Here is a 15,731-nt window from a genome sequence, read left to right on the forward strand (position 1 = left end):
AAGTAAACGTGACCAACAAGATGCTTCAATATGTTCCCACTCAAGATATACAGATGCATTGCAGAAAAAGAAAAGTGAACAATCAGATGAACATAGAAAGAGACTGCAGAAGAGACACATTCAATCTCAAATAAGAGAATTTGAAGCTAAGAAATCCAAGGTTATTACAACTCTATCTCGCGAGGAAGCGGGCATTGATAAGAAATTATCAGACTAGCGAAAACTTTTGTAATTCTGTATTATCAGTGCAGAAAGTTCTCTTGACAGACAGAAAATATATATCTGTAGTAAGTCTCACAAATAGTCAAACTGATAACTTCTGAATCCGTATTAACAACTTTAACGATTGTAAATGTTTAATATAATTACTTCTGTGAAAAGGAAAAATAAGAATACTTGTGGCAATAAATAAAAATAAGCAGCCATACCCCATCCAGGGTGAAAAGTGAAGTCAGGCTCAGATTGAAAATGTTGAGCACTTTCATAAATGCATTGGCAACATTATTGACCAAAAAATGTACGTAAATAGTGTACAGGTTATTTTCATATATATATTTAAGTTACCAGATTTCACTTTTTGCCTTATGCGGCTATTTGGTACGGGACATTTCATAACTAAAAAAAGTTTTGTTTCGTTTCCTTCATGTGCAAATTCTATTTTTCTATGCACCGGTACAAATATGTGCTACAAAATGGTGTTCCTGAAAATTTCTGACAAGTGACCTGGAAAACCTGGAAAAGTCAGGGAATTTGATCTTGGGAAATTAGTGGGAACTCTGCTGAGGTTTTCCAGGGTTTTCCTCAGTCCTACCAGGCAAATGCCGGGATGGTACCTACTAAACAGGCCCTGGCCGATATCTTCCCAAATCCTTTCCATTGTTATTGTTGTTATTAGATATCCAGTATAAAATGGTCTCTGACTTGTGAGCTATATCTGATGATTGTTAAATAAATAAATAAAATTTCCTTAGTATAGAAAAATATTCTCTTTGGTGAATTTTTAAACTAGTAGTAAACAAAATCACACTAGAGGCTCGCTACTATGACCCATGGTGGCGTAAAGGAAAAAAATCGGTATATTTCAGTTAGTGATAATTAATATATTTTTGTGTATATGCCTGTAAATAAGCGAATATATTTTATAACAATTCATAAATAAATGTCTAAGGATTTCGCAGCTCATAAAAATAAGAAATATCTATTACATATACATATTAAGATAATCTAGCCAAGCATGTGAATCAGAATCTCAATTTTCTTCAATGGATTCTCCCTCAGCATAGGAAACGAAATATTAGGGAGAAATTAAGTAAATGAACGCAAGGTATATAAAAACTTCTATCTTCTGTTCGTCTTTATTGTTATTGTTGTTATTAGATATCCAGTATAAAATGGTCTCTGACTTGTGAGCTATATCTGATGATTGTTAAATAAATAAATAAAATTTCCTTAGTATAGAAAAATATTCTCTTTGGTGAATTTTTAAACTAGTATAGAACCATCTCCTGGGGATTAAGGATAAACTAGTATAGTATAGAACAATAGTTTATGGGATTTATTGAGTTATGAATGTCTTATGTTTTCGTATCGCGTTCAAAGCCCTTTTCTTCTGAGAAAATTGCATGAAATTTATAACAAATGACGATCGGATTAATACTGCCAAGTATAGAGAAGAAGAAGAAGATATATTGCTCAACTTTTTGTTTTGCGTTTTGTTGGTTAAGTCCTATTATGGTGAACGCGTCGACTCGTGAAACATGGATTCTGTACCAGGCATAGAACTGATTTCTCTCATGTGTGATGCATGAAAAGAATTCCGTACGATTCGTAGAGCTTCCTTCCGAATGCACACTTGAGAAAACGTGAAACATCGGAAGTGCACAAGCAATGTTGCCAAACTTAGAAAACATGGCGAACGAGTGACAAAGTACTTAACTATAACACGAACACCAACAATTATTCGAATTAAATAATAATAATAATAATAGCAAAATATAAAATAACAATAACAACTAAAAGAAACTTAACGGCAATCTGAAAAACACTACACCCCAGGAGATGTTCTGCTTGTAACACAACAGACGACATTGGCATAATTTCGTGGATGGAGGTTGACGACTGGGACACACTCTTGCGTTCTATTAGATCCTGAAATTGGTAGATCTAGGTCAAGATTCACGACTCCTTGCGACCACTATAACATGAGAATAAATATGTAGCTGTAGCTGTAATAATATGTATGTATTTGTTTCTAAATTCATAACCGATTGCCGCGTTTGGTGTTTCGCTACCGAAAGAGGTAAGACAGCATAGATGTTTCACTTGAACTATTTTCTTACCTGTTTCTGCCATCATAGGTGGAAGAAAGAATAAAGACAGAAAAGATGATGTCGTAACGTTTTGTAGGTAATTGACTTGTCGAAATTACTACATTTAAATCATAGTGTGCCAGTGGCAAACTAAAACATATTTGTTCCGTACAATGTCCTTATAATCAGAAATATTTTGCTACATTTAATTTATAAAATGAAACTAATACGGTAATAATTAGTTATTGCATTAGAGATGCATATGTATTACAGTCTAATAGTTTTTGCGTGAAACTGTACTTATTTTCCGTAAGTTGCACTCTTTCCATTGAAATGGATGATGGGCAACAAGTTTCATCACCATTGCTCACATATCACGATTGTCAGTGGCATATTTAGGGGAGGGGGCTGTCGGGCTTAACCCCCTCGAAATAAATTTGTTAATTTTTCGCATTCCACGTACAGCAATCATCCTTCTTACCATTTTGTAAGAACTTCATTGACCTTCCATATTCTTATGCTTGTAGCCACCTCTTCACTTTGCTGGATCACACCTCTGGACATCACCAAGCCAAGACGATACAATTCCAAATAGATTAATATTTTTGTTCTGGCCTGGATATCACTAAGTACGCTGCCAAGTCCCGTATCGTGGTCCGTCGTTCTGTAGAAGTACTGTGAACTTTCTAATATGTAAGACCCATATGTCTAATTGGAATGTCAGCCATTAGATGATCAGTACAAGATGAAGAAGATAATTCAATATAAGGACGAGTAGATAGGAAATACCGTATTATATGCCACCTATTGTCGATCAGGCTTCTTAACTACGGGCTACAGACGTGAATGCTATGAAGAGAACAATACGCTTTAACTACACATATGCGGGCTCTTTAGCATTAGCATCAACATAATGCAGCATTGCGTCCCTTTTATACATTCACCGGCACGTTACTTCATACACCTGACGATTATACATAGTTAGCAGCCAACAAAATATACGGTACTCAATTACACAGGTTATCCTAAGGAAACAGAAGTAATTAATATATAACAACGACCATCTGTATAAACAAGCTAACTATCACCAACGACATGACAGTAACGACCAACTAAATTCCATCTCAGCATGAAAGAGGAATGGGACATCATTATGTGTTAGGAGATCTGGTCAGGAATCTCAACTAGTTACTCGAACATAGTATTCGTATACGTATCTGAAGCATATTTACCATTCACTATTGTAAACGAAAACAGAGATACGTGGTTTAACTTATATGCTTTAGATATAACATTAAATATGGAATACAAATAACTAATATAGTCCTTGTATTTCTATTATATAACTAGAGAATGACGTAAACGTTTTGTAGTAACTAAAACATAATTAAAACATTTAATACTAACTTAATGACATGTTTTAGAACTCCATGTCGCCAGTTCTGTTTTCTGCAACTTTTTTTCTTCTTCTTTAATTATTTTCTTACATAGTTTTGAAATACATATTTAATCACAAAATTGGATTTTTATTATAGTGTCTATCGTTCCAAATCTGGATATTAAGTAGCGAATTGCACATCTAGATATAAATAATCTTTGAAACGATGATAAAATCGATTAAATAAACAAACTATTTTCAACTCTCTAATACCCAACTACAGTACGAGTTGACAAAATCAGATTTACCTTAAAGCATACATATACTGTAAAGACCAGGTGACAAAATGGTCCGTTACAGTTTTGCCAGCCCATCAAAGAAAAATTTTAAAATGGTAGTTTTAAAACCTTTCACAAAAGGCAAACTTTATTAACATTTGACAACAAAGGGTTAATACTGCAACAAAGGTCCAACGTTGCAATAAAGGGTTAACATAACAACTACAATAACTTAAATTAATGACAGGATTAATTAATAGAACAATAACTATTATTCTTTCTCTGCTAACACACAGTGCACACCTAGTTTTCCTGACCCGTAACTGCGTTAATGGCAGCGTTTGTTCCGTTCAAGTTAGATTCCTCACAATTATCTTCCATTTGAGAATTATTAACTACATCCTATGGACAGGATAACTGGTGTAACAACAACATGTCTGACATTCCTTATCACTGTTTGGATAATTACAATTCCTTCTACGGAAGCGATTACCATTATAGTTCCGATAACGTTGAATTCTGCCTTTTCCTGTGTTAAATTCTATTGACTTTGTTTGTACTGCTGAATTTGTCATTTGTTTCTGAGTAGAAGTTTTGTTAATGACAGTTCTTATACTAGGAGAATTCGTGGCGGATAATTAGGACATCTCTGTATATCCGCTAGACGGAATAATAGATCTTCTACTGAACAGCAAGCACCAGCGCGTAACAATCTTGAATCGTCGGAAGGAAGACAAGATAGAACAGTATCGATGGCTTCATCCTTATCGTACTCTTCCACAATCATTCTGTGTTTGTCGACCAATCCCCACGCAAATTCTACCAGCGACGAGTGACGACACTTGTCATACCTCTTTTGTAGTACTTGACGTTTCTGAGATCACTCCATCTTAGGGGACAAATAATGTTTTTGGAGCATGTATAGGAAATCATCATAGTTGTAAATCGAACTAGATACATTTTGTAATCAGGCCCCCGCAGACTTAACCAAACAACGCGTTAGTAATAACTATAGAGAATCAAGAGGGAAATAAGTAGACCGGGAAATTAGGTAGGCCAAGAGGATGCTTCGTTTTTCTTCTATGAATAGAATATAAAGATAGATTCACTGCTTTATTTATTTATTTATTTATTTATTTATTGTATCATGTCACATAAGATTCACCAGTCTGCAGTTCTTGACATTAAAACCGCAATCACTATATTTCAGCTTCCACTTGTCTTAGCATTTTTTTTCAGGTAAAAACGTACACAGATTAAACTAAATATTTTCATTTAAAAAAAAAAAAAATGAAATCAGTTAAGTTGAAATGAGATTACAAATATTCGATGTGTGTTTGCAGGAGCGTCATTTCAGATTTGCCTGGGAGGGAGGTGGTAAGATCCTCCACGACATGCGAGTTTCAAGTTGTCTCCTAATATATTAGTCGACATTTGATTAAAATACGAGGCGTGTTTTTTAAAGTAAGGTCCGTTTTGTTGTAGACACTAGTAGTTCGCGCGCGTATCGCAACGAGCGTGTGCGTCGTGTACCGGCATGCCTCGGGAACAACTGTGCTCAGTTTCAGCTCTGTAGATGACCTGTACGGTTGTGTTCTGTGGTTTCACAGTGTTTAAGACTATCAAGTCGCCCGCCGCGTATGAGGTTCGCTCAGTGAGACAGTTTTTGTCAGCAAGAAACCTGTCTGTTGCAGAAATTCATCGACAGATTTGCGATGTGTACGGTGATACTGTTACGAGTGCAAGCAAAATGCGTAAGTGGGTACGAGAATTCAAAAATGGCTGTAACAACGTCCATGATGAGGACCGCTCCGGTCGCCCTTCTTCGATTACAGACGATTTGGTGGTTTCAGTTGAAGCGAGGGTTCGTGAGAACAGGAGCTTCGCAATAACAGGTCTCTCAAACGAATTTCCTGACGTGCTTTACAAAATTGTTTCTGAACACCTAAAGTTTAGGAAACTGTGCTCCCGTTGGGTCCCGAAACTCCGAACAGAGGACCACAAAAACCAAAGATTTGAGTGTGCGATGAAGTTCTTGACTCGTTATCACGAAGAAGGTGACGGCTTCTTGAGTCAGATCGTAACTGGAGACGAAACATGGGTTTCGCATATCACGCCCGAATCGAAGCAACAGAGCTTGGAATGGAGACACACACTCGCCTGTAACAGACTTTGTCCCAGCGCAAAATCATGGCGTCGGTGTTTTGGGATAGGTATGGTGTTTTGTTGGTCGACTTCATGCAACGAGGAACCACTATCAATGCAGAAGCATACTGCCAAACCGTGAGAAAGTTACGCAGAGCGATTTAAAACAAACGACGCGGCATGCTGACAAAGGGCATTGTCCTTCTCCATGACAATGCAAAACCTCACACTGCAGGTCAGACCCGCGATTTGTTGGACAGTTTTGGCTGGGAAATTTTAGACCACCCACCCTACAGTCCTGATCTTGCGCCGAGCGATTACCATCTGTTCCTCCACCTCAAACAACACCTCAGTGGCAACCGTTACAATGATGACGACGATGTGAAAACGGCAGTGAACTCTTGGTTATCGGAGCAGGCAGCAAGTTTTCATAAAGAGGGTATTTTGAAATTGGTTGAGAGATATGATAAGAGTTGGAACAAACTTGCAACTATGTCGAAAAATAGAATAAAATATGTACTTTTTGAAAATACATTTACTTTTTTGAAATAACCTGTCGTTGTGTACTTATGTTCAAACGGACCTTACTTAAAAAAAACACGCCTCGTATATTTAATTCTCAAACTCAGGTGGGCAATTGCCCTCCCCCGCTTCCCAGTGTTGTGCATAGCCTTCCCGAAACAAAATCCTAAATACACCACTGATTATTGTATTCATCCTTGTTTGTAGTTGTTTGTTACTGACTATTACTGACTACATTTTATTTTTTTAGTGGAAATTTGCAGTAACTAATACATATAATAAGTTAATGGAACTTGTATTTATTACAGGTTTCCTTGTTGAACTTAGTATTTAATTTTATGAAGTTCTCTCTTCTTTCTGTATATTTCAGAGACCCTCCAAAGCCTGCTCTGTGCGGTGTCCCTGGATGTCAGAATTTGAAGAAATACTCGTGTTCTAAGACTGGTGTGCCTCTGTGTAGTCTAGCGTGTTACAAAAAGAACTTACAATCGAAAGAAAATTGTGGAAGGACAAATTGATTTTCTTTTGTGAATTCGTCAGACGATCAATTTTCAAGATGTTGAGTGTACTGAATATTAATATTTGTAATTACTAAAAGTTTATGTTAAGTACTTATTTATACGTATATACACAGATGGTGGCTGTTTTCGTGTGCATTTAAATGTATAATTGTGTTGACAAGAACAATACAAGTGTAAAGTGTTGCGCACTGTGCTCGAATGTTTGTAAAATTGTTGTAAAATACGAATGATTAATGTTAAAAATTCTGTTTTTATTTTTCAATTAGACATCATCTTGCTAGTGAAACAACACAGCCTGCAATTTCTTTTATTATTTTAACAAAATTAATCTTCTATTTATTAAAATGCTACAATAGCAATTAAAAGCGCCCGAGCTAAAACGTATAACTATGGCTTTCAAATCTTTCATTTACGGTTATGTGTGATTTCACGTTTAACACAGAGACAAACATTTTAAGCACGAGTACTTTAAATAAATCAGTTAACTAGATCTTTTTCATAAAGTTTATGATATAAAATTGTTGTTCAAAAGCCTTTGCATTTTAATAAGCCTTCTCTAAAATCAATGCACATGAATTGTGCTTCCATCTTCCGAGTTCTTTTAAACTATATGTTGTGGACGTTTATATGTTTGTGGTCAATCTTTTCGACAATGAGATCTCGGAAACTACAGGCTCTAGAAAGATGACGTTTTCACTGATCGATTGGAAATTTCGCGTAGATTGTCCAATTCTAATTGAATATTTAAAAAACATGGCCGTTATTTCTTTATTACATTTTTTAGGGTACACTGGAAGCGTTGAAATTTTAAAAAAAACTAAAGCATCATATCCTACGCGTTATACATTCCAACACCACGCTGTTGTATATAGGGGTCGCATATGTCTCAGGCGTTTATTTCATGGCCAAATAATAATGAAAAAGAAACGATAACCATTTCTCCAGTCTAACCAGTAAAATGAATCTTTTTAGTGTTTTGCCCAATGAACACCATATATAACTGCCATTATAATTAATTGTGTATGTAATGTATTTGCTTATTACATACTGCATGCAAGAAGAAAGAAAACACTGGTCATGCATGAATTAGAAACTCCAACCGGAAGTAGGCTCAAATCTTGCAAACGGTGCGAGATATTGAGCCACCCTTTATGATACGCCTTGCCGATTTTTTTTTTTTTTTTTTTTTTTTTTAATCAAGACCTTTTTCATTTGTGTCTGTAAAGGGAAATGTACAGATGTGAGAAATGAGAAGGATATTTATGCTCATATGCGAATGATGCGCTGTGTAGAGAGCGCAGGTTCAGCTAGTAGCATTTAAAAAAATGCGAGACCTTAAATAAAGAGTTGAAGAAAAGAGTCATAAAATGCTTCGTGTGAAATATTGTACTGTATGGGTCAGAAATTTGGACATTACGCTAAAACAGGGGGTGTGCAACTTGAACTGTGGGCGGGCCAATCACACAGGACCAAATGGCGTCGCAGGCCTCACTGTAGACATATTTTTACGACAATTGAATAGTATAGTATTAAATGATGGAACATGTTCATCGTAATTTATATCACAATAACACACAACAACTGTTATACTGGTAACCAAAATATTTACTCACTCAAGAGGAGCAGAATAATGTATTTAGAACTTTGTCGGTACATCTAGCAATCCTTATATCGAGGAAAATTTCGCACTGTGTGATCGATGGAAAATTCCCAGTCCACTCTTAACAGGTTTTGTCAGAAAGAAAAATTATAATAATTATTAGAAATAATGTAAGTAAAATGCTACTAGTCACCGCAAGAAACAAACCTTATCTCTAGGAAGTACATTCGAAAAACATCGTCTTCATCGTCAGCCTAGGCACAATTCAAAAAGGATTTAAACTATAAAAAGAATTTTAAAAATGTACGAAGTAAAATCATCTTGTCACTATAATTAGACATATGTTAATAGTAATTCACTTGTCACTGTTCACTTTTGTTTACTGTTTTTTTTTTCTTTCTTTCTTTTTTCATTATCTTCCAGACGGTGAAAATGTTTCTTGCGGTGACTATTAGCTTTTTACGTACATTGTTTTTAATCATTATCACCGTTCGCAATATAATGATAATATAATAATTATTGTTTTCAATAACTGACCAGCGGGCCAGAAGACGGGCTGTTGCACACAGCTGCGCTAAAACGATGAAAAAGGACTGGAAGCTTTCGAAAATGAAATGAAATGCAGACCTTAAGATAAGTTTTATGTACCACAGTTATGCTGGCTAGGCTAAAGGAGACAGTGATGATAAGAAATGAATGAAATGGTGGAATGAACAAAATGGGAGGAAACGGAATAACCCCGAGAAAACCTACCCACACGGTGTTTGTCCACCACAAAGTTCACTTGGCACGAGCTGAGATCAAACCAGGGATCCCACACACCTGAGGTGAACGCTGTAACACTGAGACACCGCGGTCCTAAGGAAGCTTTCAAAATGTAGGCGTGGAGAAGAATGGAGAGAATGAGTTAGGTTGAGCGGAAAACGAATGAGAGCGCGTTGGAAATGTTGAGGGGAAAAAAGAACAGGTTTAAATATTATTGAGAAGAAGAAGAGAAATTAGTTGAGATACTGCCTAAGAAGAAACTGTATCATGAGGATGTCCTAGATGCTATGGTGGCAGGAAAGAAAGGGAGGGGACAAAGGAGACTACAGTTAATGGACGCTATCTAAGCGGAAAACTCGTACGTGAATACGAAGAGATGAGCGGAAGACCATGGAGCATGAAAGCTTCTCAGTTGCAGCAAGTGACCTGCCAATAATGGTAGAATACCTATGATTAAACATTGAATACAAAGATATGGAAGAGTGTACTCATCATGAAAATAGTTGTTTTTTCTTAATTTAAAAATTGATGCTGTGTGATAATCACACCGCCTGATAGAACTCTATGCTAAAGTTTACCCTAAACAAACTTTCAATAATGATACTAGCAAGACGATAGCACACAGGAGAGCTAATTCGGGGTTCCTACTGGTCAGGGAAGTCAAGGAAAACTCAGGGAAAATGGTATAGGTCAGGGAAGTTCAGGGAAAAAGACTGAAAATTAGGGAAAGTCAGGGAAATTTTATAAAATATGTGTTTTCTAACATTAATTGTATACCAATTTCAGCTTAGCCAACCATTATAATGGATGTTGTTCAGATTTTTATGGAAGGTAAGTGAAATGTACATATGGGCAACTGATTACAATTTGTCTCTATAGAATAAATGTTCTCATATATAAATACTTAACGTTATTTATTCCTTATTTATATGTCAACGTCATCCGACACCTATCGTGAAAGTCAGCGAATTTCTTTCCAAAGGTCAGGGAAAGCCAGGGAAATATGATAGATTTCTCCAGATCAGTAGGAACCCTGTAATGAGATAAAGCTCTAAATGATCACCAACTGTTAAATATTAACTTTTATTTAACTAAGATGTTATCTAAAGATAAGACATGTATCAGTCGAGCTGAACAATGCTTGAAGATAAATTCTCATACATGGTTTTTGAAAAAGTGGAGATTTTTTTTAAATCGCTAAAAATACAAAATTGACAGCTTTTATTTTGCTGGATCATATTCCTTATTAGGATCACGCAGTGAGTTACCCAACACATGATGAAGGAGAAACATCACAAGACGAAAGGAAAGGTTACACCCGCAGTCATTTACTAGCAAAATGAAAAAAAATATATAGTTTCATTTTCCATGATTATGCCCTTTAGACTAAAGGAGTCGGACGGCTAATTAATGAAAGTCCAAGATTGTGAATGGAAGTTCTATTGCACTCACCCACTGGGAATCGAACCCGGGACCACGTGCACTAAAAGCGAACTTGCTAAGCAATAGATCAACTGGGGTGGATTGGAACAGTGTTTCCAGATCTTAAGATTAAAAAGTAGTGAGATTGTGCTGCAGAAGTAACGGATGTGAACTATTTGTAGCTCAAACATAGCTGTACACTTTTACTAATCATATCCATCCATATCGATTTAATGGAAACACCTGGAATTGGAAATACGTCAGATGTCTGGGTTGGCAACAAACAGGTGGCGATTGTAGTTTTGGACTGTTGGCAATGATGTGTTAGGGCCAACTCCATACTGCGTTAGAAGCAGTAGAACTGCAGTGCGTAAAGAATTTGGAAGACGATGATCATAGAGTAATTATAAGAGGTTCACTTTCAGTTTCAGTTACCTTCCTTACGGGAGATATATCAAGGAAGTCCCGGCCTTAGAGCCTTGTGGGCTGCTTCATTAAATTTGTTTGAAATAAGAATATATACTAAAATGGCAGGTGCCAAAATGGCCGAAATTGCCTGTTTGAAGTATAATTGTTTATCACACTGTTAATGTAATAAGAAAGGATAAGCGGCGCATGAATACATTAAAATTGAAATACAGTGTAATAAGATTGTCACAAATAGTAAAATTGTCAAAAGTAATGAATTATAAATAATAAAAATTAAATAAAAATTGAGAGCATAGCTCCCCAATACTTATTGTTTACAGCACCATCTCTTATCCTACATAAGAGGTTTCAGCTGCTCTTCCCGCTGAAACTGGAGACCGTGGCGCCACCACTCAAGGAAGTTGGGCACCTCGAACAACTAAAAATAAGAACGAATCAAATCATTCAGAGTGCGTGAGTCTGATAGAATTAGCCAATGATACACTTAGCTACTGCCAGTAACAGACGATGCAGTTAATTACAACTCTAGCCGGTAGTGTCGCGGAATCACTTTCATTCCATTGTGGAAAAAAAAAATCCATTAGTTATATAGGAAGTGGTTCGTCAGGGTAATCGGTGACGATGATAGTCTAAAATGGGCTGGATACCTTTCTGATTTCCAAGAAAACATGTTTGCTTAATCCGATTTTGTGGACTGAAATACGCTTTACAACGTGTACAGTGTACTTCTTTTACTGTTCTTCATCATTTCTTTAATTCATTTGTTAAATTCTTTATCTGGAAGCTATGAATTTTGGGAGGTTTTATTGTAATTCCAGTTACTCAGTATGTTAATATGTATAACATAGTAACACAACTAAATTAACTCAATAAACGTTAACACAGTTCCATACAACTATTAGGCCTACACATTAACTAACAATAAGACAACAACACAATTAGTGATACTGCAACAGCGTAAACTAAACAAAAGTCTAGTGTTATCAAATCTGGAGATTAAATAGTACTAAAATAAGAATTGGACTACTATTGAAGATGTTATTTTTTGTAAAGTTACTGTTTATTGAGAACAGAATACTCAACAAAAAAGAATTTGTTGTATACATAAAACTAATAATTAGTGATTTCATATACGTAAATAAGAAATTAGCGCATTTTTAAGAGATATAGCCTGCAGATAAGTAGAAATTGCCCAATCCGCTACTTGTAGCCCAATCTGGCAACACTGGGCTACAATAAAAATGTGGGAGGAAACTGAAGAACCTCCAGAATACTCACTTCTACAATGTAGTCCACAACAAATTTGCGTGGCCGGGCATCGAATCGAGGGCCCCTGGGACTATACGCAAAACCTCTACCATAGAATATAGTCTACTAATTGCATCAATTTTTTTTTCTCCAATACTATATTAGCCCATTTTAATAGCGAATTCCTCTTTCTTCCATTACGAAATAAAAAAAATTTTAAACGTCCCACGGTTATGCATTTTAGGGTAGAGACGGATGAAGATTAATGGAAGTGATGTAAAATTAAATTTTTTACTCTCCCGACGGGAATCGAAGCCGGGGATTACGCGGATCAAAATCGCAGGCGCTAGCCTCTAGATCAAATAATATTGATATTCGAATAGTTATACAATTTTCTTGTTGAAATTGAATACCGCTTCCAGTATGAGCAAACTATTATAGACTGAACATATGCTTTCTGGTTGTCTTCGTCTGATATATTTGATACTAAGACCAAATTATACATTATGATTTTTTTAAAGCTGCAAGCATCATATAATCCATTTAAATGAACCTTGCAGAATTAAAATTTAATAAATTGTAATTCAATACAGAAAAGCCCTCGTATGACACACAGAAAGAAAGAATAAAAACAGGGATGGGATTTAGTACCTCCCCCAAATCAAAAAATAAGGTACTTTATTCCATACGCGCCACTACGTTTTGCGCTATCTTCGTTTGTGTATCTACCCCTCGTCGCTGACGCGTCTGCTCCCTACAGACGCACCCACTCGAGCCCACTGCTGCGCTTCTGCCCTGACTCGGCTAGATAGCATCCGTGCTATTTAGTGGGCACCTAGCAGAAGTTGATTAGTGTCTTTTGTACTATAGTTCTTATCATGTACGTACACTTAAGTTCACCTAAATTGAATCTGCACAGCGGAATGCCAGTCCACACCCTCATCGACGGCTCCGGAGCTGGTACTTGAGCCAGTTACTACCAAGTGATTTGGGAGATAAACTAAATAATACCCAAAATCTGAAAGATAACCACTGAACTTTATTTTGATTCTTTTATGACGCCGAAACTTGAACCATTCTACTATATTGCCCTACCATTTCTACACACTAGTTCCCATAAACCAATCAAATAATTAAACTATGACTCGATCAGAATTGCATTCTCGTTATCAATTCTTCCTATTCGTTTCAAGTTAAGAATATATTAAACACGAGGACTATACATAATAATAGGAGCATTCCAAGATATTAACTTTATTATTGTCTTTTAAAGGTAACTTCAGGATAGCAGAAAGATAATTTCAGGATAACTTATATAGTCGCGAGCACAACTTCACAGCTACCATATAAGCACTTTTTTTTCGGATTTATTTTATTGACAATGCCTAGTCTAGAAAAGCCATCTAGAAAGAAGGCTTTTTCAAAATGCCACTTTAACTTCTAGATAAAAATGGATAAGCAAAGCAGATTTCATTGTTGACCATCACGATGCCCCGACGTGTCGCCAGACTCGATATTTTCTTTTGGAGCTACGTAAAGTAAATAACCAGTCACAACCTACACAAAAAAACTACTCATAGCCATAGAATTATGCCCGCACCCAAGTTACAGATGTGATACTCTTACAGGTGCAAATGGAAAAAAATGAATTTTCAAACCAACAGACGCACGATTTTTAATTTACTACTACTACTGGTCCCCAGCGTGCTAACTGTGTGTTTCGGTTTGAAGAATCCAAGTCTGTGACAACTGTGCAACGTAATTTTCGTACAAATATGGTATAAAGATCTTGCCAGTAGATCTACTACAGTATTGAAACATGACTAAATAGTAGTTATGTTTAGCTTGATATCATCTATCGCTTTGGTCATTATGAGACCGATAGATGACTAGATTTTGGGGTATCTTCTCCACCACCAGCAACTAGCGCTGGAATATAAAAGTATATCTCATCTGAAAGATAATTCTACAACTACAGCATGTGGGAAATGTAGCTCATGGTATTTAGAAATCATAACTCATACTCAAATTTGCTTTTAAAAGTGCAGCAGATAGGGTAAGGACAATTAAGTATAAGAGTAATTAGTCTGGCGTAGTCACTTATTGTTTCGACGAAATAAACTGTACCTTCTTCAAAGATAGTAACTCCATTCTTCTCTCCCTCTCGCTGGCTCGTTGCTGTTCTTACAACTCCAAACGAAGTACCCCGAGAAACACCCACCATCCAGTTTTCTTTCCCGGACTGAGGTCTCAACCACACCTCCTGATTTCCTCAATACCAAATATGGTCACTCCATAACTCACCTTCTCCTAACACCGTGTTCGTGACGTCACATGAGTCAAAACGTTTGAGAGTCGAAGACCTCACACGCTGGGGACTTCACCTCCTGATCCTGAATTGTACTTTCTGAGGAATTTCAAGTGCAAAGCTAAACCTCAGCGAAAAGTAGAAAATACAAAATACACACTTAATAATCGTTGACGTAGTTACCAGACAATAACTTTTAGTTGAGGCAATCGAATGAGTCAGCTAGAGAAGAGCTAACTGGGCGCTCGAAATATTTACAAATAAGTTGAATGTGAGCAATGTCCTCAAACGCAGACTAGTGACACTGCCAAGAAATGGAAACGTAGCCAGACACAAGTAGAAAGTTGATAAGTTGCACAAAGGTAGGAAAACAAACAAGGGTAGTGACTTTATATGAGGTTAAAGGAATCTGCTATTGCACTTATCTTTTAATAAAACACAAAGGTATACAAATATGCTTCTAGGAAGCTTGAGACTACATAATTGAACTTTCCGAGGAAAGAAAAAAAAATAAAAATAATCCAGCGAAGTAGATGACATAAATCCAAAAGTCTGTTGTTGGAATCGAACCAGGGACCTCCGACGTATAGTATCGTAACAGTATTTATCAGTGGCGTGTTTTATTGAAACTGAATAGTCGGTAAGACACAACAAATCTTCAGGTCGTCCTTGTACGGCTTTAGACGTTGTAGAGCAGAAATCGACTTCAGATGGGATGTATGCCACATTGAATCTCTTTAGGTATGAAGTAAAAAAAAAAAAAAAAAAACCTACAAAATGACACCAAAATCATGTCTGTAAGCTAA

The 15,731-nt window shown here is 36.3% G+C and overlaps 1 protein-coding gene across 2 annotated transcripts in view; it reads left to right on the forward strand.

Annotated features, from left to right (window-relative positions):
* Positions 1–7,396, forward strand: part of LOC145694521 (INO80 complex subunit B) — a 35,412-nt gene extending 28,016 nt beyond the window's left edge. For both annotated transcript variants that reach the window (XM_081770834.1, XM_081770835.1), the window contains exon 7: positions 7,003–7,396. In XM_081770834.1, the coding sequence (XP_081626960.1) occupies positions 7,003–7,150 (148 nt within the window). In that variant the 3' untranslated portion in view covers positions 7,151–7,396. The remainder of the gene's footprint in view (positions 1–7,002) is intronic.
* Positions 7,397–15,731: the final 8,335 nt, after the last annotated feature.

Source organism: Thermobia domestica, chromosome 9 (assembly GCF_964235325.1).
Source record: "Thermobia domestica chromosome 9, izTheDome1.hap1.1, whole genome shotgun sequence".
NCBI lineage: Eukaryota > Metazoa > Arthropoda > Insecta > Zygentoma > Lepismatidae > Thermobia > Thermobia domestica.